Below are 27,584 nucleotides of genomic sequence, written 5' to 3' on the forward strand. Positions count from 1 at the left end.
CCGTTTTAGCTGTGCTTCTGTAAACCTTTTGTAAGTCTTCAAATTTCATGACTTAACCGTGGAAGTCATTAGAGTGTTGGAGATATAAAGAAGTCCATGGTCAGCTGACAACTGTAGATCAGTACTTGAGGCACATCAACAACGACATATCAGTAGCTACAGTTTACAGTACATTTGCTTGTAAGGATGGGGTTGGACATAAATGGTCATATGCAACGTTTGACCTGTCCCGGAACGTTCACCAAATCTGGCAAGCCAATGGTCTGGCCTGATGGGTTCATGGGGAATGTCAAAAGTTGCAGAGAAACCCCCTTTTCCTATATCGTGCCATGTAACCAGGACTATATATAAATATGCCATATGATGTATGTAATGTATTTTGAAATATAATACACACTGTATTATAATCCAGTCAATGCCACATTTTTGTGCCATCACATTTCTAGCTACAATTGAGGAATAAGACTCCTCAATGGTGTATGCCCCACAACGTGCATTCAAATGGACTCCTGGATTTATTTGCAGCATTCGATCTAGTGAACCATGACAAACTATGCACTATTCTAGCAAATGATTTCTATTTCTCTAAAGATGCTACCCTAGGTGAAATCCTTTCTAGCGGAATGTACGTCTATAGTAACCATGGGCAAAGAGGCTGCTGATCATATACCAGTCCGCATTGGGGTACCTCAACGGTCTTTCTATCGCCCACTCTATATAATGCGTACAGCAAGCTTCTCTTCTCGGCATTCGATGTTATGGGTGTCATCTATACCAACTTTGCAGATGACACTCAGATCCTCATACTGATCACAGGGGACTATATCTAGGATACGGCGACCATTAATAGGATTTATGCAGTAATTCAGAATTGGATGTCCCTGAACAGCCTTTGCCTCAATGATGAGAAAACGGAGATGCTCATTGTGGGCTCCCAAACCAAAATCTTTGCTCTCCATTCAGATTATGCATCAATCAACATTAACGGTACTCCAGTATGGAAACAGGTAATAACTCTGAGTAGCTAATGTTACGATGACTAAACGCGTAATCGCTCTATCGGCGTCCACCTCCTACACATCCAAATTAATTGCGCTCAGCCGCCAGTACATCGCGCCCACAAACTGCAACCCCCCCTAGCTAGAGCGCTAATACTATCTAACTTGGATTACTGTAACACACTCCTACTTGGGACTTCCAATACCAATTTAGGGAAAGTACAATTAATGCAAAACAAAGCGCTACGAGCAGTCCTAGGAATTAGGAAATCCAACCATATTTCTAACATTAGGAGGGAGATCCATTGGCTACCCATCAATGCCAGAATTATCTTCAAATCACTGTTACCCATGAATGCATTGCCATGAAAGCACCCATCTATTTAAATAACTCAATAAGCAAAAAAGAATCGAACAGACCGCTCAGATCGAATAAAAACTCGCTCCTTGTTGTCCCTGGCTTCAAAAGCTCCAGAGCAGGGGGCAGCAGCTTCCAAGTCTTGGCACCTAAACATTGGCATGCTCTCCCTCTAAACATTAAAAAAGGAAGAGTCCCTCCACTGCTTCAAAAAACTACTAAAAACCTGGTTATTCAACCCATTCTACTCAACTGATACATAGTCAATAATATTTCACCCTTCATAGGTCTAGTTTTATGCCTTCTTAAGGTAGATTAGCACAAGGATAAGTAATTTAGCGAAGGCGTTTATGCAATGTATTAACCTATGTAATCTTTTGTACCACTGCCTCTTATATGTATGTATTTGAATGTTGTTGAACCAATTGTAAGATGTCTGTAACAACACCGTGATACCTCAGGGTTTGGGCGTTTAACAAATGTAATACATAAATCTATCTCCACCCAGTAGTATCAAATTAGACTCTGCATATTCATACCAATTAGTGATAATACAATCAATTGTTTCGAATATACGATTCGTATGGGCATCACCAGGGGATTATACACATTAATGACCAGTATACTTTGGGTACCAAGTGTATCCTCAGGATTGATGGTATTTCTTGTCTAATCGCTATGATAAGACCCCAATACGGACATCCTTTCACCCCTCTCTTGGCCAATCTCTGGTGGATTGGTTTTAAGTTTGTGTAGAAAAACAAGGTAGGCTAAAGAAAGACACAGCTCAAGGTGGGCATATGTTCCAGAGTGAAGTGTCAAGAACCAAAAAAAAAGCCCACCTTTACCAGGATAGTTAAATCTAGGAACAGCCTGACATCTCAGATGGGCTGAGCGGAAACTTCTAGTTAGGAAGTGCACTTTGCTCAAATCCATTTAGCTATAAAGTGAGGTGCAGCGTTACACATGCAGTGATGGACAGTCGCATTTTCCACTGCCCAGCTGCTTAATCAGCATCCAATGCAGATCAATCAGATATTTGATAGTCTGAGCAGAGCATCAAGAGCCAAAAGCAAAATGGGCAACAGCATTTTGAGACTTCTAGACTGTTTGCAACGGAGAACCAGGTCAAGAACCAGAGCATGAGAATGGTCTAGATGTGATTGTAAAAGTGAAGGAGAAGTAGGATATGGATTGTGTGGGAAAGAAAAGGACCAGTCGGTTGTAGAAGATGATACCAACCGGAAGATGAGAAATGACCGAGCTGAGAGAGAAAAGTAAGCAATGCATCCAATTTGAAAACTAGGTTTTTCACTTCATGGACGGGTATAGGAGATTTGCCAAGAGAAGGCCAGACTTCAGAGCACCACAGATTAGAAGCATTGCCAAAGGCAATGGCCTTCTCATTGAGTGTGGTTAATAGAGATTGTTGCGAGGGGAGGGGTTAAACAAGTAACTCACTCTTTGGCTATTGCCTCTGACCACTGAGTGGGACTATCCCCAAAAATCTGAGATGATTGGTAAATATCAGCAAGAATCTGGGACACTTTTGGGGACAGGTCAATCTGGGACAAAAAGCTGAAATCTGGGCCTGTCTCTGAATATTGGGCACATATGGTAATTTTGATCAAGGCTCCATCAGCCAGTCCTGAGAGGTTATCTCAAACTGTGATCCGCACCTTCTGTTTCATGTTTAGGAGAAAACCGAGATTAGAAATGATCCAACATCTTATTATCCTCAAACCTCTGCAGTTGAGAAGTGACTATTTTCTCCAGAATGTTAGTGGGCTAGGGAAGCCTGGCAACTGACGGGTAACTTACTAGTATTTGCCAGGCACTGTTGAATCCAAAGAGACTTTTCCAGCAGAGGGATCCTTTCCTTGAGATAATGAAAGATTAATGGTTAGTAAACAATGGGACAGGCAGAATAAACTCAAACATACACATGAGCCTCGAAGCATTCAATTGGTCAAAAGTCTCAGAAATGGAAACCAGTTGAACACTGAAAATGGGGTTTGCCAACAAGTAGTACAAGGAGCACGTTTGAATAGCTCTGACTGCATCAATGAAGCAAGTGTTACATTAATTAGAGTTCTAGAGAAGATTCAATATTAACTTGCATGCATGAGAGGTAAGGACTGTAAGACTTTGAAAAGTGTGTGCAGTTTAGTTTGTTTGTTATTTTTGCCTCAAAGATCGACTTTCTAGAAGTCTTTCCAAGGGCTTTAATTCAGTGAGGCCTGTCTCGCATAAGGACTTGTGTCATTTGATTTTGAGAATAAGTTGTACCTGGTTAAACCAAAGTCTTGGCTGGTGTCTTGATTTACTGAATTGGATGGGGAGCGTCTAAATCACAGGTATCGCCCAGCGACCCATAAAATGTTTCCAGATATTGGAAGGATTAGGCTGAAAAGGGATCTGACATATGACGCAGCAGTTGCCTTAGGCCTAGAGGTGTGTTTTTTCATAGACAGGAAAGGGGATGGACGGTTTAAAATAACTTTCTGTGTACTGTGCACATGTATCAGCAAGAATATCAAAAGTACATGCAGTGACCTTTAGATTATAAGGTGTTTGTAAGAGACTGAAATTCAAGTCCTGACACAAGATTAAAACATTGCCTTTCTCTGGACATTCCAACCATTGGTTGAAATCACCCATCATTAACATAGGTGACAATTCTGAACCCCAATAGGGCACAACAGCCAAAGGATGCAGAAGATTGCACAGGATCGGGGGGAGGCACGGGTGGTGTAAGGGTAGTATTTTTAAAGTGTACTGATTGCTTCCTGTCAGATTTAGTAGCATTGTTTCTGCAGCTTTTATCGTTCGGGCGTTGTGGGGATCAAAGAGTAATCCTAATAGGTTCCTAAAGATCTTGATGAATTGTATGGAGGCTAAATAGCTAGTTCTATAAAATTAACAAGGGGCACATCCTTTGTGCGTTCTCAATGGCATGTGGGTGTGGAGGCAGGTGCTAGATGGCAGCCAAATCATCTACTGTCAATTTGTGGAGATCTTAGAAATTATTTAGGAAGACAGAAAATGTGTGTATGGGTCAACGTGTTTATATTGGTATGCCTTTGAATATTTACTGTAATGTACCTGGTATGTGATATAAAAGCAGTCATGAATAGTATTACTGTAATAGAAGTGTGGGCACCCATTCAATCCTTACACAAAATGGTAAACTTTATTTTTTTTTATAGGTTTTAAAAGTTACTTTGAACGATATGGAGAAAGTATAAAACGTATCTCGTCAACGGTTGACCCAGTTCCTGAGTTTTCTGGAGAAGTTTTGGAGAAAATTGATCAGGTTTGTGCACAAAAGTGAATCATTAATACCAGAAGCTTACTGTCTATCAAAACTGGAATGGTCTTCTGTTCATTCATTGTACAACCAATTTAGCACAAGCTGGAGGAATCTGTGTTAGGGAGAATTCTCTGTTTAGGCTGAATTTCCCTACCTAGTGAGTCCCCCAGCAGCTTTGCTGGATTTCTGGGGTTTCTTTTTTTTCTCCTGCCAAGAGTGGGACTCTTTTACCCTCACTCTTGGACATGTTGAAGTGTGTTTTCTTGGTTAAACCTTGTGTTGAATGGGCTATGGGGTCTTTTACTCCATAGGGCCTCATGTATTTTTGTGATGTGGGTCACACAGCACCCTCTGTGCCGTGACCCAGGGGTGTCCTAGGGACTCCCCAACATAGACTCCATACCCTGGGACTGACTACTGTCTCCCAGGGCATGTAAAGTCACCAAAGACTTTGCTAGTCTTGAATCCTGAACAGAACCAGTACAAACCATCATATTGTGGACGTACTGGCTGGGGCAATTCGATTGCCCCAGGGTCTGTTAGTCGAGGGGGCACGTCTCCGTCCCCCCTGATCGAGTTTTGGCTGGTGGCAGTGGAAACTACTTTTTATATTCGACCGCGAATATTTTCCTATGGGATTTCCCATTGTTTTAGGCTAACACATTTAATTATTTATTTACGGTAGCCTTAAACATACCGCCGGTTTATATATTTATTATTATAACTCCGGTTGGGACTTTTTGCCAAAACTTGATTCTAAAATGGCGTTGGCGTTCGCCTCTGTAACTCTGACCCAAAGTGGAGCCCTTTGTTCCACTTTTGGCGGGCTTCTCCACAGAAGCCCTCCAAAGTGGTGCCACTCTGTCTGGGGTACTTAGGAGGGGTGGAGGGGGGTTTAGGCACCCTGGACTGAGTTACCTAGGTAACTCAAGTCGCACTCCGTCCTGATTGGCCCAAGTGGTGAGCCGGCCGGCTCACCACTTAGCATGTTTGAGTGACACCTAGGCTGGGTGAATGGGGGTTTGCTGCATAAAAGCAGGGCTTTGGGGACTGGAACTTCAGAAGTCGCCACAGGACCAAGAATCCGACGAGGGAAGAGCTGAGCCGACCTGCTTCGACGACACCACCCGGTGGAGCCCTGCTGAACCGTCTCACCACTTTTCCCGACGACCGAGGAGAACTCTTAACGGAGTGGCTCCTTCCCTTGACTGGTGGGGACAACCAGTTTTCGCCTTCTTTTCGCTTCTCGAGGTATCTCGTGGCCGCCTTGCCAGTGCCAAGCACCCCGGCAACCGGAACCCCACCACTTTTACCCCAACCACGAAAGTCGGTAAAACCCTTTAACCGGAGGACTCCGCGGCTGGTTTCTTCCCGGGCAGTGCAACGACCTTCTTCTTCTGCTCTTCAGCGAGAACTTCTTCTTCCCTGACCGACGTCGAGCCTTGCTGCCACTGCCTGGAACAACTGCCACCGCTGGAGGACCCTTTTCGCTTAAGGTACCGTGTTCCGCCTGGCTTCCCTTGCCACCGACTGTACGGGGTAGATTTAGCCCCCGGCTTTCGAACCTGGGAGTGCCTGGAACACCCTGGCTAAACTTTCTAAGCCACTCTAACCTCTTTCTAACTCTTTGCAAGACTTTGAATCCCTAAAAACAGTGTGATCTTGGGCACATTTTCGCTCCGGCTACTCTAAGAGTGGGCCCGGCCTAGTGACTTTTGCTCACCTGTGACTTTGTGCTTCTTTGAGCCTATTGCAAGTGTTCTGGATCTTAGAGTGGTGTGTTTAACCTATTTCTGTTTCTTTTATCCCTTTCTTGAACCTACTAGAGTGTCATCTAACGTTAAGCGCTCACCTCTGTTTTAATTATGTGGTGTTAACCTAGAGTTGTCTAGATAGGAGTAAGGGTTGAAACTGCTTTCATTATAACTGTGTTTGAAGAGTTTTTACTATACTTTGCTTGAGTGTTTTCAACTTATGTGTTCTAAAAAATAAATAACTATATACTTTTGAAACCAAGCTCTGGTCAGTGTTTGCTTGTGCTATTGTGTCTGAGTACATATTGTGTATACTTTGCATACTGCCTAACTCTTCTTGAGGGAAGTCTGACTGCTCAGCCACAGCTACCAGGTAAATCTGGGTGGTGCAGACTGCTACCAAGTGGGTTTACTGCTATACCTGTAGTCTTAAATCTTTTGCAGTGTTCCCCAAGGGAACTGCACAGGTTTCTGCCTAACACTGGTGTACAGCGGTGGGATTTGTATTGAGTATACATTTTATTGTACTTTAGATACCTTAGTGCAACTAACCACAAAGCTTAGCACTGTAAAAGTAATCCTCTAACATGTCAGTTATGGAAAGCTATAGTCAAGAGTCCCTTGCAGCCAAAACTGCTGATTGTTTAAGAGTGCTCTGTAAACATAAGGATCTCCTGACCAAGGGCAAGAAAATGGAGCTGATTGAAAGATTGTTGGCTAACCAAAGTCTGGGTGATGGTTCAGAGGAACCTACCACTCCAGCAACTGTAGATGACAGTATTGAAGTTAACATGGAGCAAAATGTTGATGATTCTGAGGAAGAGTCAGAAGAGGAGGGTGAGGCTGTTGTAACTGTCCCCCCTAGGCCTCTGCCTGCTCTACCTGCTGTACCTACTGGACCTTTACCAGGTCCCACATTTAGTCCTCAGTACTTTGAACTGGAGAAAATGAAGCTAGAATTGGAGTATAAGAAACTTAATGCTCAAACTGACAAAGAACTAAGGCTAAGGGAAATGGAGCTCAAGTATGACTTAGAAATGAAGAAATTATCTGTTGAGAATGTTTCTCTCTCTGGCTCCTCTAGAAGTTCCAGTCCTAAAAGACCCCGGATGCCTAAAGAATTGATTGGTATGTATGAGCCTAAGTTGGATGTGTTGGATTGGTTGTCTCTGTTTGAATATAATCATGGGCTCCAGAACATCACAGGAAATGACTTACTCACCTGGTTGTTCTCTAGGCTTCCCCCTGTTGCAACTGATGTGGTAATGGAGATGGGGGAGGAGGATAGGAAGGACTATGAATGTGTGAAACTAGCTTTGATAGCTAGGTTTGGGAAGACCCCTTCCCAGTATCCTAAGAGGTTTAGGAACCTCAAAAAGCATGATGGTACCCCTTGGGCTACCTGGGTGAATGAATGTTTGAAAAACTTAGAGGGATGGATTAAGGGTTACAAGGTGAACACTTATGAAGGTATGAAGAATTTGTTTATGTTGGAGACTATTTATGATGCCTGCTCTCCTGAGCTCAGACAACACTTGGCTGATTCCAGGGAATTGGATTCCCGGAAACTAGCTAAGGCTGCTGACTTGTGGGTTGCCAACAGGGCCACTCACAAGGATTCTGGGGTAACTCAGAAGAAGGATGGGGAGAAACAGTCTAAAAAGGACTCCAAAGAGAATTCTAATACTACAAATTCCAAAGAGGGCCCCAAACAAAACTATAAGGGTAAGCCACAAGGGAAACCAAATCAGGCTAGTGTACCTTCTGGTCCCAGACCAGAAGGAGGTCAGAACAAGCCTCCATTCCAGCGAGCCTTTGGCTCATGCTTTGTTTGTAAGGCTACTGACCATGTGAAAGGAGATCCCAAATGTAAGGGCAAACCTTCAGGGGTCCAGCTTGCCTCCTTAGCCTTCGCTCCAGAAGAGGAAGTACATATGGCAAGTGGAAACTTTCTATTACTAGCTGATGAACCCACTGGAGTCTCAGCTAGTGTTTCTTTAGTCTCTCTGGGGTTCTGGGAACAACAGAATTTAGATGTCTATAACTCTATCCCAGATAATACTAAAGAGTATTATAAGGACAGTGTCCAGGTGAATGGTCAGGAGACTCCTGCCATTAGGGACACTGGAGCCAGCATAACTGTGGTGGATGAATCATTTTTCAAGGCAGAGGATGTTGCTAAGGCACCCAAATGCCTCACCAAGTTAGCTGGTGGGCCTGTGCAGATGTGTCCCCAGTTACCAGTTCTCATCCAATGTAATGATATGGCTGTAAAAATACCTGTCAGTGTACAATGTGAAGTGCCAGGTAGGGTTCTGTTGGGTAATGACCTCAAAGCTCTTGGAGTTGTATCTCATACCCGAAGACCTCCTAGCAAAAGGTTACAGGAACTCACAAAACCTGCAAGAGAGAAAACCCTGAGAGGGTTATCTCAGGAGATGATGACAGAAATCACTCCTCTCCCACTGGAGCAACTTACTGCAGTAACTACCAGATCAGGAGCAAAGGGGCAACCCAAGACTCCTAGGAAAAAGCCAGCAGCAAGCACTCCAGTGCTTCCAACAAGGACTTCCCCTAGGTTGTCCAAAGTTACACCTGTAACTCCACCTCCACCTCCAGCTGAGGCTGAGAGGGAGGTACAACCCTGTGTGGTTGAGCTAGACTCTGAGGAAGAGCTAGAAGGAGGCCCCAACCTTATTGGAGATTTGGACCCTGAGGACCATCCTGAGCTGCAGTCTTTACTGGCAGAAGGTGCGCCTAGCAGGGCAGCTTTTCGTAAGGGGCAAAGAGAATGTCCAACTCTGGAAGGTCTCCGCCACCAGGCAGCTTCTCAAGCTGATGGGCAAGAGCCTGGGAAGTATAGGTTGCACTGGGAAGATGGCCTCTTCTACAGTGAACCCACTGAGTCTGAACCTGGAGACTACAAACGCCTTGTAGTCCCACAAGAGAACAGACAACAGTTCTTACAACTAGCCCATGAGATACCTTTGGCTGGTCACTTGAGTTTCAAGAAGACCAAGGAAAGGCTCTCACTCTACTTTTATTGGCCAAAAATGGGGGCTGAAGTAGATAGATATTGTAAGAGCTGCCATACCTGCCAGACTTCTGGTAAGGTTGGTTCCAAGAATGTGGCACCTTTAGTGCCTCTCCCAGTTGTGGGAGTCCCATTTGAGAGGGTAGGGATTGACATTGTTGGTCCCCTTGATCCTCCAACCTCCTCAGGCAACAGGTTTATCCTTGTTGTAGTAGACCATGCTACTAGGTACCCTGAGGCAATTCCTATGAGGACTGTTACAGCTCCGGCTGTGGCTAAGGCCCTCCTTGGTATTTTTACCAGGGTTGGGTTTCCTAAGGAGGTAATCTCTGACAGGGGGTCAAACTTTATGTCCCATTACATGAAAGCCATGTGGAAAACCTGTGGAGTTACCTACAAGTTCTCAACCGCATACCACCCTCAGACAAACGGGTTGGTTGAAAGGTTTAACAGAACCATGAAGAGCATGATAGGTGCTTTAGAAGAACCCCTTAAGAAAAAGTGGGACCTTCTACTGCCATGCCTTCTCTTTGCTTATAGAGAAGTCCCTCAGGAGGGAGTAGGTTATTCTCCCTTTGAGCGTCTCTATGGCCATCCAGTCAGAGGTCCATTGGCCCTGATTAAGGAGGGATTGGAAGGTGCTCCTCCCCTCAAGCCAGTCAGAGTGACTGACTATGTGATAGGTCTCCGGAGGAGAATGTCACACATGATGGCAGAAGCAAGTGACAACTTGAAAGCTGGTCAAGCCCTGGTCAAACATTGGCACGACCAGAAGGCTAACATGGTTGAGTTTACTCAAGACCAGCTAGTTCTAGTTATGCTCCCAACAAGGCAGAGGGCCTTGCAAGACAAATGGATGGGAGCCTTCAAGGTTGTGGGAAAACTTGGAGAGGTCAACTATCTGGTGGATCTGGGCAGACCCAGGGAAGCTCCTAGAGTCTTCCACACCAACCGACTAAAAGCATACATCTCCAGACCTGATGTAGGAGCCTTGCTTCTAGCTTCAGCTGCAGAGGAAGAAGAGAGTGAATCTCTCCCTGATCTTCTCAGAGGTGTGCCTTTAGATGAGAAAGTTGAAGGAGTCAACCTCTCTTCAGACCTGACACCTGAGCAACAAGAGGAGTGCAAATCTATGTTAAATCAGTTTGCCTCCCTGTTCTCACTGTCACCAGGCTTGACCCCTTGGGGCCAGCATGAGATACTCACTGGTGACTGTCTGCCAGTCAAAAGCAGAGGATACAGAATGTCAGAACATATCAGAGCCCACATCAAAGGAGAGGTCAAGAAGATGCTTGATCTCGGGGTAATAGAGCCCTCTACTAGTCCATGGTCTAGCCCAGTTGTGTTAGTACCAAAGGCAGGATCCAAAGACTTGAGATTCTGTGTGGACTATAGAGCTCTAAATGCAGTCACCAAGACTGATGCCCACCCTTTGCCCAGGACAGATGAGTTGGTGGATAAACTTGGTGCAGCCAAGTACCTCAGCACATTTGACCTGACGTCAGGCTATTGGCAAATAGCCCTGACAGACCATGCCAAGGAGAAAACTGCATTTTCAACCCCAGTTGGCTTGTACCAGTTTAAGGCCATGCCTTTTGGACTAAAAAATGCACCTGCCACATTCCAAAGGATGGTGAACCAAGTTCTGGCTGGGATGGAAGATTTCTGCATGGCATACTTGGATGACATTGCAGTCTTCAGCCACTCCTGGGAAGAACATGTGAACCACCTAGGACATGTGTTGCAGGCTCTGGAACAGGCCCATTTGACAATCAAAGCCAGTAAGTGCCAGATTGGTCAAAGTAAAGTGGTCTACCTTGGACATGAGGTAGGAGGTGGAGAAATAAGGCCTTTGCCCAGCAAGATTGAAGCTGTGCAAAATTGGACAACACCAACTACTCAAACCCAAGTGAGAGCTTTTCTAGGCCTCACTGGATATTACAGGAATTTCATTGAGAACTATGGGACCATAGCTTCTCCACTGAATGTAATCTCCTCTCCCAAATTCCCTAAAAAGGTCAAATGGAATGAGGAGTGCAATCAGGCCTTTGAAAAACTGAAGAGAGCTCTTTGCCAAGCTCCAGTATTGAGAGCTCCTGACTACCACCAACCTTTCATTGTACAAACTGATGCTTCCAATGTAGGTATAGGTGCAGTTTTAAGCCAACTGGATGAGAAGGGTAGGGAGCACCCCATTTGCTTCATCTGTAGGAAACTGAAGGATCCTGAGACAAGGTGGGCAACTATCGAAAGAGAATGCTTTGCTATTGTGTGGGCACTGAAGAAGTTTAGGCCATACTTGTATGGTTCTACTTTTGTTATTCAGACTGACCACCAACCCCTGAGATGGTTAATGCAAATGAAAGGGGAAAATCCAAAACTATTGAGATGGTCAATCTGCCTGCAAGGGTTTGATTTCACCATTGAGCACAGGTCAGGGTGTCACCATCAAAATGCTGATGGACTCTCTAGGATGTATATCATCGACTAGAGGTATGAGGTTCATCCAGGAGTGGATTAAATCCTCCTGTCCCTTAGTCTGGGGGGGGCGAGTGTTAGGGAGAATTCTCTGTTTAGGCTGAATTTCCCTACCTAGTGAGTCCCCCAGCAGCTTTGCTGGATTTCTGGGGTTTCTTTTTTTTCTCCTGCCAAGAGTGAGACTCTTTTACCCTCACTCTTGGACATGTTGAAGTGTGTTTTCTTGGTTAAACCTTGTGTTGAATGGGCTATGGGGTCTTTTACTCCATAGGGCCTCATGTATTTTTGTGATGTGGGTCACACAGCACCCTCTGTGCCGTGACCCAGGGGTGTCCTAGGGACTCCCCAACATAGACTCCATACCCTGGGACTGACTACTGTCTCCCAGGGCATGTAAAGTCACCAAAGACTTTGCTAGTCTTGAATCCTGAACAGAACCAGTACAAACCATCATATTGTGGACGTACTGGCTGGGGCAATTCGATTGCCCCAGGGTCTGTTAGTCGAGGGGGCACGTCTCCGTCCCCCCTGATCGAGTTTTGGCTGGTGGCAGTGGAAACTACTTTTTATATTCGACCGCGAATATTTTCCTATGGGATTTCCCATTGTTTTAGGCTAACACATTTAATTATTTATTTACGGTAGCCTTAAACATACCGCCGGTTTATATATTTATTATTATAACTCCGGTTGGGACTTTTTGCCAAAACTTGATTCTAAAATGGCGTTGGCGTTCGCCTCTGTAACTCTGACCCAAAGTGGAGCCCTTTGTTCCACTTTTGGCGGGCTTCTCCACAGAAGCCCTCCAAAGTGGTGCCACTCTGTCTGGGGTACTTAGGAGGGGTGGAGGGGGGTTTAGGCACCCTGGACTGAGTTACCTAGGTAACTCAAGTCGCACTCCGTCCTGATTGGCCCAAGTGGTGAGCCGGCCGGCTCACCACTTAGCATGTTTGAGTGACAGCTAGGCTGGGTGAATGGGGGTTTGCTGCATAAAAGCAGGGCTTTGGGGACTGGAACTTCAGAAGTCGCCACAGGACCAAGAATCCGACGAGGGAAGAGCTGAGCCGACCTGCTTCGACGACACCACCCGGTGGAGCCCTGCTGAACCGTCTCACCACTTTTCCCGACGACCGAGGAGAACTCTTAACGGAGTGGCTCCTTCCCTTGACTGGTGGGGACAACCAGTTTTCGCCTTCTTTTCGCTTCTCGAGGTATCTCGTGGCCGCCTTGCCAGTGCCAAGCACCCCGGCAACCGGAACCCCACCACTTTTACCCCAACCACGAAAGTCGGTACAACCCTTTAACCGGAGGACTCCGCGGCTGGTTTCTTCCCGGGCAGTGCAACGACCTTCTTCTTCTGCTCTTCAGCGAGAACTTCTTCTTCCCTGACCGACGTCGAGCCTTGCTGCCACTGCCTGGAACAACTGCCACCGCTGGAGGACCCTTTTCGCTTAAGGTACCGTGTTCCGCCTGGCTTCCCTTGCCACCGACTGTACGGGGTAGATTTAGCCCCCGGCTTTCGAACCTGGGAGTGCCTGGAACACCCTGGCTAAACTTTCTAAGCCACTCTAACCTCTTTCTAACTCTTTGCAAGACTTTGAATCCCTAAAAACAGTGTGATCTTGGGCACATTTTCGCTCCGGCTACTCTAAGAGTGGGCCCGGCCTAGTGACTTTTGCTCACCTGTGACTTTGTGCTTCTTTGAGCCTATTGCAAGTGTTCTGGATCTTAGAGTGGTGTGCTTAACCTATTTCTGTTTCTTTTATCCCTTTCTTGAACCTACTAGAGTGTCATCTAACGTTAAGCGCTCACCTCTGTTTTAATTATGTGGTGTTAACCTAGAGTTGTCTAGATAGGAGTAAGGGTTGAAACTGCTTTCATTATAACTGTGTTTGAAGAGTTTTTACTATACTTTGCTTGAGTGTTTTCAACTTATGTGTTCTAAAAAATAAATAACTATATACTTTTGAAACCAAGCTCTGGTCAGTGTTTGCTTGTGCTATTGTGTCTGAGTACATATTGTGTATACTTTGCATACTGCCTAACTCTTCTTGAGGGAAGTCTGACTGCTCAGCCACAGCTACCAGGTAAATCTGGGTGGTGCAGACTGCTACCAAGTGGGTTTACTGCTATACCTGTAGTCTTAAATCTTTTGCAGTGTTCCCCAAGGGAACTGCACAGGTTTCTGCCTAACAATCTGTATGATAGTTGACTACATTAATGTCAGGACTTATACATGAAAGTGAAAGTGGCTTACACACAAGGCATTAACAGGAATTCTGAAGGGGTGGTAACTTTGTATATGCCACACTAAAGTTAATACTGGCAGACAAGAAGGCAGAGTTGGATGGTGTAAGAGTACTGACAGCACCTATAGATTGCATCGAGATAACAATGCTGTGGTATGTGTCTGGGGCCTGCATTCCCAGGCTATCCTATGTACTATCTGGGGGTCTCATAAGCAAAGCAACCATGGCCTATAACACCAGGATCCCAGCCTGCATCATGCCTGTAAGCCATCCTGAGTGACTTCCAGAGGGTCAAGCGGCAAACTGCCTCTCTTGTTGTTGAGTTTGCTCTAGGTGTCTGCAGCGAAGGGTCACAGGTGACAAAAGGCAAAAGGAAACTTCTTGTTTGGGCATGTTGGGGCCAGAAAGGATCTAATGCCAAATGCCCAGCTCTTGCCAATAGCTCCCGCTTTTCCTGGCTCCTACTTTGACACATAGTTTGAACCAGTGACTCTCTATTCACCACAGAATTGCTGCTGCTACAGAGTACCAAGTGACATCCACTTGGATGTGCATAACACAGAGCGATCCATGGTCTAGGAGTGGAAGTCATACAAAAGAATGTCACCATCTACCAGCCAACGAGAACACTCTGATGCAGGGACGACATCCGCTTAGAACCTAAACCATGTACGAGGAATAAACTTGGTGGATCAGCATTCTCCTGCCTAGCCGTAACACTATGGAACTACCTCCCCAGAGAAATACGAACCATGAAGGACCACCCTTCTGCATACACCTCTCAAACTCTGAACGCAACCATACCTCTACAGCACAGCAAATCGCACGTACCTCATAACACCACCACAACAATTATACAAACCACACACAGTCTTGCCCAACACCACATGGCGGCTACCAACCAAAAAAAACACCTATGGTCAGTGAACGGTGTCACCGAACTGAAAAGCTGCCAAAGGCACATCACAGCTCTCTTGCTCTTTTTCCCGCTTAGTCCTATTAACTTTTCTGCCTCCCTCCTTGCCTTACAGATCTGCCAGAGCGCCAACAAACCATGCAGGTGGCAACAGAGTGCGGTATATGAACCTTTAACATAACGCAGCATCCCTGTTTTGGGCCTGTTGTATTGGCTCACTATAATTCCATTTTAGCCCAGCTCAGAACTTCCACCTACTGCGTCCCAGCCAACCTTTCCCCAGGGTCGGATTGGCCCCTCTGCCTTTCGGCCCGTGCCGGGCCGAAATTGTCCCAGGGGAGTCGGGCCGGTTTCTGGCCATGCCTGGCCCAGTTTTGAAAAAGATTTTTTTTTTTTCCGAAAAGCCTTTCATCCTTCTTAGGTCGATAAATGAGTAGCAACACGGTTTGGTGATATTGTATGCATATTTGTTCCATAAAAAAGACCTTAAGTGCTATACAATAACATATCATTTGGCCTTGGACGTACGTCTGCTTGGATTCACAGTAATTTATTGTACTTGGGAACAATGCTATTTGGTGACACTTCCTGTTTTGTCAAGGGGTGAAATGTCGTGTTTCATTGCTTCCCGGGATGTCTCTTTGGGGTGGCGTCAAATGACATCACTTCCGGTGCTGTCATTAGAGGTCAAGGGTCGTGAGGCGAGGGGTGGGCCCCTTTAATTTGGGTGACCGGGCCTATTTCGTGTCCCAGTCTGACCCTGCCTCTTCCATTTCCTTTAACCCACCTACTCCTTTACTGTCTTTGCTTGCCTATGTCTTCTACCCTCCGTCATGCACCTTGGCTTTGCTACATTCCTCCTTGCACTCTCTCCTCCCCTTCTTTTCTAGCTCTTAGCCACAACTTGTTTTAACTTCTGCCTCATCGTCCGCTCTCCTACGTCTCCTGCTGCACCCCTCAAACACAATGTGCCCGTTCTCCAACCTCAACTATCCCACTCAACTATCGCGCACAACACCTGCTCTTCTCCCCCCTCCTATGACCTTCTCTTGCCCTCTGGAATGCACAATTCCTCTGCAACAAGTCTTTCTGCATCAATGATCACTTCAACTCTTTTCACCCTAAACTTTCATGTCTTGTGATCACAGTAACCTGGATCTCCCCATATGACTCTGCTACACTTGCGGAATTCAACATCGCTACCTTCTGCCACTTTCTGCAGCCTGTGAAAAGAGAGATGGGGTGGGGTACCTCCTCAATAAGGCCTTCATCACTGCCTCTAACCCCTCTGACATCACATCTTCCTATAATGACTAAGGCACTATTAAACTCCTCCCTTCTATTCTTCTCCCCTTTTGGCTGTCTATCGTTCCCCTGGTCCTTTCAACACCTTCCACCCTGACCTGAAACTTCTCCTTAGTCACTTTCTACTGACCTCCCCTTTGTCATGCTGCAGGACTTTAACCTTCCCAAGCCCTCGACAGCCCCCATCTTGAACATATCTTCCCATCTGACTACTCCCTCCAAAACCAGCTTGCTCACTCTGGTGGGAAATCTCTTGACCTTGGCTTTCTCTCTACTTCACTCCCTTGCCCAGCCCTCCGCATTGGACTTCCTTCCTCTGATCAGTCCATTTTTACCACTTTAACATCTCTGTCCCTCCACTCTCTACTCCTCTCCCCTCTTCATTGGCCAATAAGAATTTCAAGCAGGATTCTCTTCCCCTTACCTTGATGTGAGGACATCTCTCCCCTGTTCCTGCCTCTGACATTGACTGTTTTTCTGACTTTCACTATGCACTATGACTCCCTTTGACCAGCACTATCTTGCATGCACTTTCAGATCTTCCCATGCCCGTCCCCTGCCCTGGATCACCTCTGAGAACCATACCCTCAAAACAATTTTACGCCATGACCCAAGATGCTGGCATACATCTTGAACCCCACACCCTATTACTAGCCCACAAGAATTGCCTTGGTGCCTTCACATCTGCACTCAACTGTATCTAAACCTCCCATTTCACAAACCTAATCTCCCTTCGCAATCACAGTCACACATTTGCATCTACCCTCCCAGCTTTGCTGCCAACTTTGCTCTCACCTCCCAAGCGATATACATTGCTCCTCCGTTTTTGCTTAGAAAGTTTCACTGCTTCATATACTCCTAGCCCTCCTCCTGTTCACCTCTTTCTCCTAAACACTTCTCCACTAACTTTCCTACCATAGTAGCACCCATCCTTCACAGCAGCAGCTATCTTGCACGGCTATCAACCTGTTTGCCCCTCGCACTGACTTACTTTCAATCACATGCCCGTGCCACTCTGTGCTCTTTAACCTCTGCTGGACTCTTGCCTGCCTCCTTGACATCTGCAACTATCCTACCAATTTTAAAGAAAACCCTCTGCGGACCCAAATAGCCTACCAAGCTATTGCTGAGATTCCCCTCCTTCCCATTTTTCAAAGGTCCTTGAGCTGGGTTGCCTTAAAATGGATCACTAAGTACCCTAAGGATAATGGCCTTGGAGAGCTACTTCAATCTGGATTCCATAGTAAATAGCCCACCCAGACTGCACTCATGCAGGTCTCCAGTTTTTTCTCTGATGTGCACCACTCCAAACTCTTTTCTATACTCAGCTTTTTGGACTTCTCTGCTCTTTCCAACACTGTCGACCCATCCTCTCTCTCCAGTAACTTAGGTTTTGCAAATCTGCTTTCTTCTGGATTGCCTCCAACCTGGATGGTTGCTTGTTAAAAAACTGCTGTAACTCCAAACCTCTGACTCCACTCCTCTATCCCAAGGATCAGTCATCGGACTTCTGCCCTATGCTCTTTACATCTGCCCTAGGAAGGCTTCTCATCTTTGGGCTTTCACCATCACTGCTTCGGTGTTGACAGAGGCGTTGCTTGAGGGAGTCTGGGGGGGGCGGTCGATAACCATGGGTGTTTTGGTTGTAGCTCCGGATACAAGCTTGGGGGCTACAACCAAAAGGCTAGCTAGCCCTGAATCCCGACAGTCCCAACATTAGCGTAGCCTGAGATCTTTTACAAACCTAGCAACACCCCTGGTTGATGACACTCAAAACTTTCTCCTTTCCCTCCTTTACTCCAGCCATCTCGGAACAGATCACCAACTGTCTCACAGCAATCATTCACTAGATGACTCTCCGCTGCCTCATGCTAAACTCTTCAAAAATGGAATTTCTTTTTCTCGCCAATGCCAGTCCTACCCTATACTATTTCTTTCCTTCTTGACTTTGCTCCCTCGCCCAAGGCTTGCAACTTTGTGGTCCCATTTTTATAGCGACTTCAGATGCCAACATTTCACCACCATCACTGCCCCCGCTGCTCATATTAACCTTCTCAATGTTTTGAAAATTCGTACATTTCTTACCACTGTACAGAAACTCTAATCTCCAACATCGTGCTCAGCAAACTTGACTTTGGCTCGAGCCTACTCATTGGCCTTTCTCCCACTTGCTACCCACTCTCTCCAACCTACCCAGTTTCTCCCCACTTCTACCTACCAACAGCATGTGGGTTTAAAAAGGCTTGGAAAAAAAATGTTCACCTGAAATGACACACATGCCACCGTTCTTGTTATAAGTAATCTCTTCAGCCATTCATTTCCTTCAAACTACCACCTGCTGAAATTATCACACACCTATAGTGTATAAAGCTTTCACTTTGACAGCCATTACAGTTGCATGCTGAATTATAACATTATTTTCAGTGACAAAGTCACAAAGATGAACACAGATTCAAAATGTATTAAACAAGAATTCCATTACCACAACAGTTTAACTGTTCAAAACACCTATTGCAATTAATAATGAATGAAAGATAATTGGTAACGTTTGGTCTTCCTTGCATTTCTAATGAAGTAAAGCAGTGCAATATTTAATCCCTCTCCCCAGGTAGCAAATACTTTTTTGCCCTTATAATTAGACCTAGTAGACCTTGATTGTCCGTACTTCTTTAATAAAGTTACTTTGCAATACATAGTTCCTCAAGCAACATATAACAGTTGTGCCACCAAAGTAACTGAGATCACATTCTAAAAAGGTTCCAGTGATATAAATCCAGAGTTGTCTAAGAATCTAGATCAATGGGATCAATGGGCATACCAGTATAACATCTTCTAGTGAGCCTGGAGCAAGATGGCAACATTTAAATAAGGAGTCACAACTTTAACATGAATATCAATCATATTCACCTAATCTTGCACCTAAAACTTGATTAATCTTTCTGTTTCTCTGGGGTCACAGGTGATCTATGAACGATAAATCCATGTGGTGGCGTTCAGCATTGGTGAACTGTGGGCTGGAGGTCCCGGCCTCATTGGGTTCAGAAAACTGTGGAGGTCTGTGATGACAGGGCCCTGTTATCTCAGGTCGAGACAGTGCAAATGAGGCTCTTGCAGTTTGGGGATCTGTGGACGCAGAGTAGTCGTGGGCATAGTCTGAGACTGCTTCACCTTGCTGATGGCCTTCTGCCTGTCTCAGTATTTTGTGTAGTCACAAAATTGTTTCATGAACATAATCACAAGTTGAATGGAAGTCTCCTAAAATAAGTCATAATACTATTAACATTACCATTGATACTACATTTAATTAATGTCCATGTCCCCAAATATCGACTATCATCATTGACAACTTCATAAATCATGCTCCTAATAAACACATCTGATTTACACTTTTCTATCCTTTTCCAATAATAGCATAATTGTCCTTCATTCAAAAGTCAGAAATGTTTTACAATTCCGAGAACAATGTGATATTGATACAATCACATTTAAATTAGTACCACTGTACAGATGTTCCATTCCTTTTTTTGTAGGAACATTTGAAGATTTTCCTACTTCAGCAAGATATATATTTTTAAACTATTTGGTAGACTAGGAAAATCCAAAATCACACCCTTATTTGTTTCAACGGCTAACTTATTGCAGTGACATATTTGAGGGCTTCTAGAGTCTTCCAGCACCACTATTCCAACACTCCTAAACGAAAGCTGGGAGAAAGGAAATGGGGGAAAAAATGCCATAGATATTTAGGTAGCAATTATTTTAGTCACTGATTGCAGATCACGTACATTATCATAGTAAAAATATTCTCACCCAGAATACTTGGTACTCATGGTCGGAATATCATCAGAAAAACTGATTCCAACATTTTTTTTTTTCTTCAACATTGGTCCCTTAATTTGGTAATTTCTGGAGATGAACACGTTTTCTCAGTCGTAGCAAATGCCGTTTTTCAACTGTGCTCCTACACAAACAGAATTTTACATCTCCCCACTTAATACAAAATAATGTTCTCTTTTAGATAGGTTTAGGATAGGCCTAAACATGAAATGTTCTGCGTTTCCATGATCTTAACCACAGCTCTGATCGCATTGTAATCACAAGCGTCACTTCCCTTAGATCTAATCATTTCCTTGGATTCACTTCAGTTGTTCGCAAACATTTGGTGGCAGACAACCCTAAACTGATGTTCTATATACTAATTTAGGGAGCACATTCACTGAATTGGCTTGAATCGGAGGGGCATATAATTTACCACCATATTTTATATTGAATTTAAATTAGCCTTTTTCCTGTGCTCAAGTTTTGGTATGACATTGATCTGAACAATTCTGTCAAGATATCTTAGTTAATAATTTATTTTTCCTAAACCTGACCATATATCTGCCAGTTAAATTGCTACTTTTATTATTTGTTCCTGTTGGGGTTGGAAGTTAAGGCATTCATTTCTTGTTGAAGACCTAAGGATGTTTGCACCACTATAACCATGTTGTCTGTAAAAGTAATCACTGTTCGTCATAATATCAGTGATAATCTATTTCCATTAAAAAATTGCCATATGCGCAATACATAGTGTGAAATATAGCATCACTAATATCCAGCCTGTGGGGGTCAATGTAGGGTAGTGGGATGTAAGTCCTAATTTAACCTTGGACCATGTGTTAGAATAAACCTGTTCAACAAGCCCAAGTACATAAGCCAATCAAGTATGACTGATGCTTTTTTTAATAGATGATAAAGCAGCAATGTAAGAACATTTTAAGTCCCTTTTTTATTGCTTTAAATGCCATGTGTGTGATGATATGACAGTCATCCAAAATAGATGTATTCCTACTAATCCTCAGCCCATTGTTCCAATTGGGTTGGCAAACCTTTATAGAAAAACTTTCCTGTGATGTCCAGAAGGGCAATGAAGGATGTTTATTTTCTAGATTGCAAAGGAAATAGCCTCGGTTATAAAATGACTCGTTTGCAAGCATCAGGCATTAATAGCTGGATAAAAAATTCTGGCTGATTCATATGCATCAATTTAATAATCACTTAAATCGGTGCTAGAAGATTTTGAATTTTTAATGAAATCTGAGATTTGTTTTTGTAGTTGACAATTGGCAGGACAGCATTTCAAATGTTCTTAGAGGTGCATTTTTTTATTGCCTCAAACTTCTGTTCCTAAGAATGTTTTAGATCTTACAGTTCTCAACATTTGACTTTACTTATCGCTGCTGCTTTTTAAAAGTATTTGGAAAAATATAGCATTCACATTAGTCAAACGCAATTAGTTTTTTCAAAATTTCCTATCAAGATCCATCTGAAGAAAAGCCTTTTCTTTTTAGCAGCAATTGTCTTAACTTCAAATGCATTACTCCTGAGATGTCATTACTTAACCTCAAATTCAAAGCATCAATGCTAGTTTGGTTTTATCCACATTCTTCTGCCTCAAGATTACACAACCGTTTCTAATATCCATATTATGAAGTCTAGTTTTAGTTGAATATGAAGATCGCCAAACCCACCCCAAAACAATTACTCTGGGGAAATTATCACTCTGTTTCTGAAATCTGATGGTGGATTCAAAGTGTGAAGTTCTGACTGAAAAATTGACTGAGTTTGGACGTTCTGTTGAAAAAGCCGCAGGTCTATCTATCACTAGGCATACAGCCATTTAGAGAATGGAATTGAAATTATCCAAAGAAAATCCCATTTCTTTCAGAGTTAGATCTAGAATGTAGAAAAACAGGAGTCCGTAAGCAGTGTTATAGAATGGATTTTGTTACCCAGATAGAACTGTTTACAAGAGGGAGCTGTTAATGCATTGAAATCCCCCGTAGTCGAAACTATGTCTTAAAACACTGAAATGATATTAGTCAGAAACCTTTTAAAATGTGGGCACCATGAATGAAAATCAATGATTGAGGTCTTTGGAAAACGCACATTTATCATACAATGTTTATTTTATTTTAAACCCTCATTTTAAGACCAGTTTCATTTTTAGTGCTCAGAAAAATCAATGTTGAGTGGATATGAATTCAGTAGACCCACCAGTCTAACCTGAAGGGGCCCCTGAAGGACCCTCATTTGTGGAAACAAGGCACAATCCCCACACACAAACTGATGCGCCAGACACAAGGTTGTATTCCCAAAATCTAGGGTTTATTGCAAAGCAAATAGTCTGTTGGCCAACTGGTCCCACTCCCCGCGACGTGTCTACCAGACCTCGGGGGACGCAAGAAAGCAAAATTCGTACAAGTTACATATATACAAAACAAGCATCTAGTAATCAGTAGTGTCACAATTTATACCGCCCCTATTGCATTTCCTTTGAACTGGGCATGATGATTGACAATGGTGACCAGTTTGACACCTTCAAACATTCATTGTGTAACAGTTTGTAATTTTGTAAGCCCACAGACATTAAGTCTGTGTTTTAAAGAACACAATGCTTCTGTTTCTGCAAGCAAGCTGTGCGTAGGGAGAGACACATTCCAGGCCCTGCTATCTCCTCGTTTCTATTCGTTTACCGGGGGTCAACTTGCTCTGCAGGGCTGTACCGGGCTCGGGGAAGGGGGGACCGCAAAGAAGAGCATAATTCAAGTCATTTCATGTTCGCTCTAGAGTTTCTACTGTGCTTACCCAGACTAGCTGGCACCTGCTGTTCTGATTAAAATGCCTCACTGCTCATGCTTCAAGGATATACACGGGAGGGACCGGGCATTTCTGTCTGGTTTACTGCGTTATGTTTCAACATGCTGCTCGTGGCCTTGCATTGTGCATCAGTGAAGCAGAATAATATTTCAGCAAAGCAGTTTTACATGAGGCAAAAAGGCAACGTTAGAGAAGACAGAAAGAAAACAAAATGGCGATTTGTCACCTTTAAAATGGCCGCACTATGGTTGAGCTGTTTCTACACCACCTTGTTACTAAACGCATGAGGCAGTTGGTCTACGGCCAACAAAGTATATTGCCTTCCGATCGAGAATTTCTGGACTGACAAACCGAAGTAGCTAAAATGCCCTTCCTGGCCCCCTTTTCTGATGGGGAGGCAGCTTTAGCGTGAAAGAGACAAGAGGCTGGAGCCCACGTTTCCTACAAACAAACTAGACAATGCAGTACTTCAAGCTCTGTTTACTTCCAAATAACGATAATAGCCTGACACATTCCAAGAAATTATATTGCGATATTCGTTGGAACCCACTCATAGTATGCGCAAACCAATTCTACTCTAAGGTTTCCAAAACTCTACAATGTTTAGTTTTATTACAAGAAGTGGTACTTTCTTTGATCACTTAACTCAATACTTCACCACAATTCTTCTTTCGCTTCATGGAAAATTATCTGCATTTTTCGTCTACTTTCAGACTCTCTAAAATGCTCTCCCCATCGTATGTTGTCGAGCAGATTATACAATGACCTAGCGAGGAATAGTCAATAGGAAGATAACTGACAAAACAACTTTCAAAATGTTCTGCATAGGATACTATCCCTTCTCCCAGAAATTCATTCAAATCATTTGGTGGTTCCGCTTTCAAATCACAACCTTCGCAGACTACATGAATAGCTTTATAGCACATAGTTGGATAGCTCATATAATAAATCTGAAACCCTCTTTATTGAAATATTTACCCTTTTTCCTAAATAACTGGAAAAATATCAGCAAAGCTAACACATTATCCTTTACTCTGATGTATAATTAATAGGTCAACATTGTATTGTTTGTTTGGGTAACTCGCAGATGAAGCAAGAGATGCCTCTGAGTCTATTATTGGCTACCAGTACAGATGTCCTGTAAATGTCTGCAGTATTTACTAAAGCCTTTTTTTATACTAGTAGGCATAATCCTACCTGATTGTAGGTTCTCTGTAGTCTCCTTTTGAGCTCCCCGCTTCTTATAGATAAAACAGATCCCAATATTAGAGTTTTAAATCCACATTATCATGCGGATTGTTACTGCACAAGGCCTTTTAATAGTTGATTTTTAACAATCTGTAACCATATTACTTATTTCTTTTGAGAATGTGACATCTGTATTTTCTCTGGTTTGCTAGATAATGTGAAAGCATCACAATTTACCCATTGCTTTATTGTACTTAATTTTGTATTTCATATACATACCTTTACTGATTCAGCTGAAATATCTGCACCACTGACCTTTGGATGCCTCCTTATTGTTCAATTATTTCCAACCCAGTTAAGTCTTCATCTTCTGTGTCATCATGCTTTATGGGTTTTTCACTTTGTACAGATTAGACCATATTCACTTCAACATTACCTAAATCAAAAAACTGAGCACCTCCAACCCTCCTGTGGCAGGGAGATCACATAGTCATGTTTGAGCAGAGAAACAGCTGCTCCATCATCCAGGGACAAATTAATCACACGTTTTCTAACTGCCCTTCAGTTTTTGGGCTTTGCTGTTTGATTTCAAGGATACTATAAAAAATGTGTAGGATTTGCCATTCTGTAGCCAAAAAAGTGGAATATAATCCATGAGACATTGAAGCAGGAATATTTAACTGGTCCACCCTACTGATACCATCTTCCTCTTTATCATACAATTCAACAATGGCCTCAGTATTGCTTGTATTCCTATCAATTATACGCTGACTAGATGGAAAGTCTGTGTTACTTGGTGTTGAATATTTAGATTAAAAATATTTAGCAGTCATACTTGCCTATAGCTATCGATCAATAGTCACTAGAATATGAAAGTTCAGTTACTGCCATTATTCCACCACAGAGAATTTACAATATATCTAAAGTAATAAGTGGAAAATAAAGTGAATGTTGTTGTTACCCTCCCAATCACCGTCTCAATTGGAGGGAACCAAGTGAAAAAGCTCTGTAGTAAGCCAATCACTGATCTTCATAAAAGCAAGAAATGTATTACAAATGAGCGCGATATTAAATACACAATGATGCCGATGACATACAGGTGGTCATCGATTGACCGGGGATTACAACAGGGATTCTCACACCATTGCTACGGTATATATCATATCATCCAAAAATGGATGAATACTAATTCTCTAAAAGTCAGCAAGACATATCTCATGCTCGTGGGCTCTAGTCAGCGACTGTCCAAACTATTTCCCAGATATAGTCACTTTACCTTCTCAGGATCCACAATTAAAAGATGCCCCTGGGTGTATACTTGAATTCCAATCTCAATAAGAAAAAGCATGTTAGACATATCAAATCTACATGTTCTTACATCAACAAACTCATATGGCAGATCAAAGCACATCTTTCTGAAAGTAATGTGGCCTCTTTAGCGACGGCACTTCTAAACTCCAAAATCGACCATTGCAATAGTCTCTTTGCTGGAACCACAAAGAATAATTTGAAGACTCTACAGACTGCTCAAAATAATTCTGTGAGAGCAGTATGTGTTCTTGCTTGCAGGACCCATGTCTCAGGCCTGACGCTCTTTGCACTGGCTCCCGGTGAGACATCTGCTATCTCGCAAACTGCTCTCTTACCCATAAATGCCTCAACCACCAAACCCCTGTGTATCTGATTAATAGAATTCCCAGGAATGCCGTTGTACGATCTCTGCGCGTCAGCTGACACAAACTCCTTCAGCCTTGTCATAGGATTCAGTACTTTGGAGGTACAGGCTTGGACATATGTGCTCCTGGCCTCTGGAACTCATTGCCACTGAAGTTAAGAAGTATTCCAGATCTTCGCCTATTTAAAAGAGCTATCAAAACCTATTTGTTTGACTCTGACTAAACTAGGACTTCTCTTCTCAACTGTCCCTCTGATGCAGTGTATGCATGAATTGCTCTTTTCCTATACCTGTTTAAGTCTTTTGCGCACTGAGGCCTTTGGGTGTGTTGCGCACTATACAAATTAATAATGATGACATTAGGATCGATTGAAAATTAGCCGATTGTTGTAAATAAAGCTAACTATCTTCTCCCAGCCGGAAAAACCAACTATATATGTCTATGAGCTTATAACCCATCAAAAGCCCGCGGGCATCAGGGCGCGGAGAAACCGGTAATGTAAAATTTGCAGATATGGAAAACTTTCCAGATCCTAGTGCACTGGCAGAACCTGAAAGATACGATAAATTCTTTAAACATTATTGGAATAAGAACGTTTTCAGTGCTTTCCTGAAACTACAGTAGTTTCCATCCTGTCTCAGGGCAGCAGGTAGCTTACCAGTAATTAGCGGCCTTTACCGGAAAAGATCTGTCTCATCCAGTTACCAGTTTAACATCAAGTATGGTCAGGAGACCTGCGTCTGCTGATCTTAGACATCTCTGGGGCGCGTACAGTTAGACTTGTTTTTTTAAATAGGTCGGCGCCTCTCCAAAGAGGCATCTGTGGACTATCGTCATAGACTTAAAGTTGACTCTGTCCTCTATTCTAAGCCAGTGTAACTCCTTTCTTCCTGCTGATATGTGATCTGTGTTTCGTTTTCTTAATTATGCAAACTGCATCATTTTGAATTACTTGGCACCTTTGTAACTCTCTCTTGGTGGCTCCCAACAGCAAGGCGTTTCCGTAATCTAGACCAGACAGCAAGATTGCTCTCACTATGGTTGCAGTATTTACTTCATTAATGAAGGGTCTGATGGCTCTTAGAAGACACAAGTAGTACACATTATTTTTGTACAAATAATTGACCTGGGCTTCAGAACCTACCGACGCTTCGGCCATCATCCACAATGTTTTTACTTGGGGCAATACCGGTATGATGGCTTCTTTGATAGGGAATGCTTTATATTGTGCTCCAAGTGTGGATCTTGCCTGACGGGATCCAAAGATCATTAGTTCTGTCTTGGTATTATTTAGACACATCTTTGCATCCAGATATCAATGATGTTGTAGACCTCCTCTATTTTAGCGCTATCAGTGACATAGTCTCCTGTCAGTTCAAAAATAAGATGCGTATCATCAGTGTAGTTTGCAAAAAATACACTGTTTTCCAGCAGGTCACAGAGGCTTCTCATATATAGGTTGAAAAGTAATGGGGACAAACTGGCTCCCTGAGGAACTCCAAACATGTTTGGGGCTGCCTCTGAGAATTGGTTGCCTCAATGTATTCTTCCCTTCCTGTCCTTCAAGAAGGAGGCTAGTCATGCCAGCGCTATTGTAGAACACCCAGCGATTTTGTCAAGTGCTGATTGAAGTAGCTGGTGGTCTACCAGGTCGAACGCAGCGCTGAGATCCAGCA

General features: G+C 43.5%; 1 protein-coding gene across 1 annotated transcript in view; it reads left to right on the forward strand.

Annotated features, from left to right (window-relative positions):
- The window catches only part of CRYL1 (crystallin lambda 1), a 713,614-nt gene that overhangs the window by 670,746 nt on the left and 15,284 nt on the right, over nt 1–27,584 (forward strand). Inside the window, exon 7 of the mRNA XM_069640696.1 lies at nt 4,566–4,672. Within this exon, the coding sequence (XP_069496797.1) occupies nt 4,566–4,672 (107 nt within the window). The remainder of the gene's footprint in view (nt 1–4,565; nt 4,673–27,584) is intronic.

The sequence above is a fragment of the Ambystoma mexicanum genome, chromosome 7q (assembly GCF_040938575.1).
Source record: "Ambystoma mexicanum isolate Mex_15411 chromosome 7q, UKY_AmexF1_1, whole genome shotgun sequence".
Lineage (NCBI taxonomy): Eukaryota > Metazoa > Chordata > Amphibia > Caudata > Ambystomatidae > Ambystoma > Ambystoma mexicanum.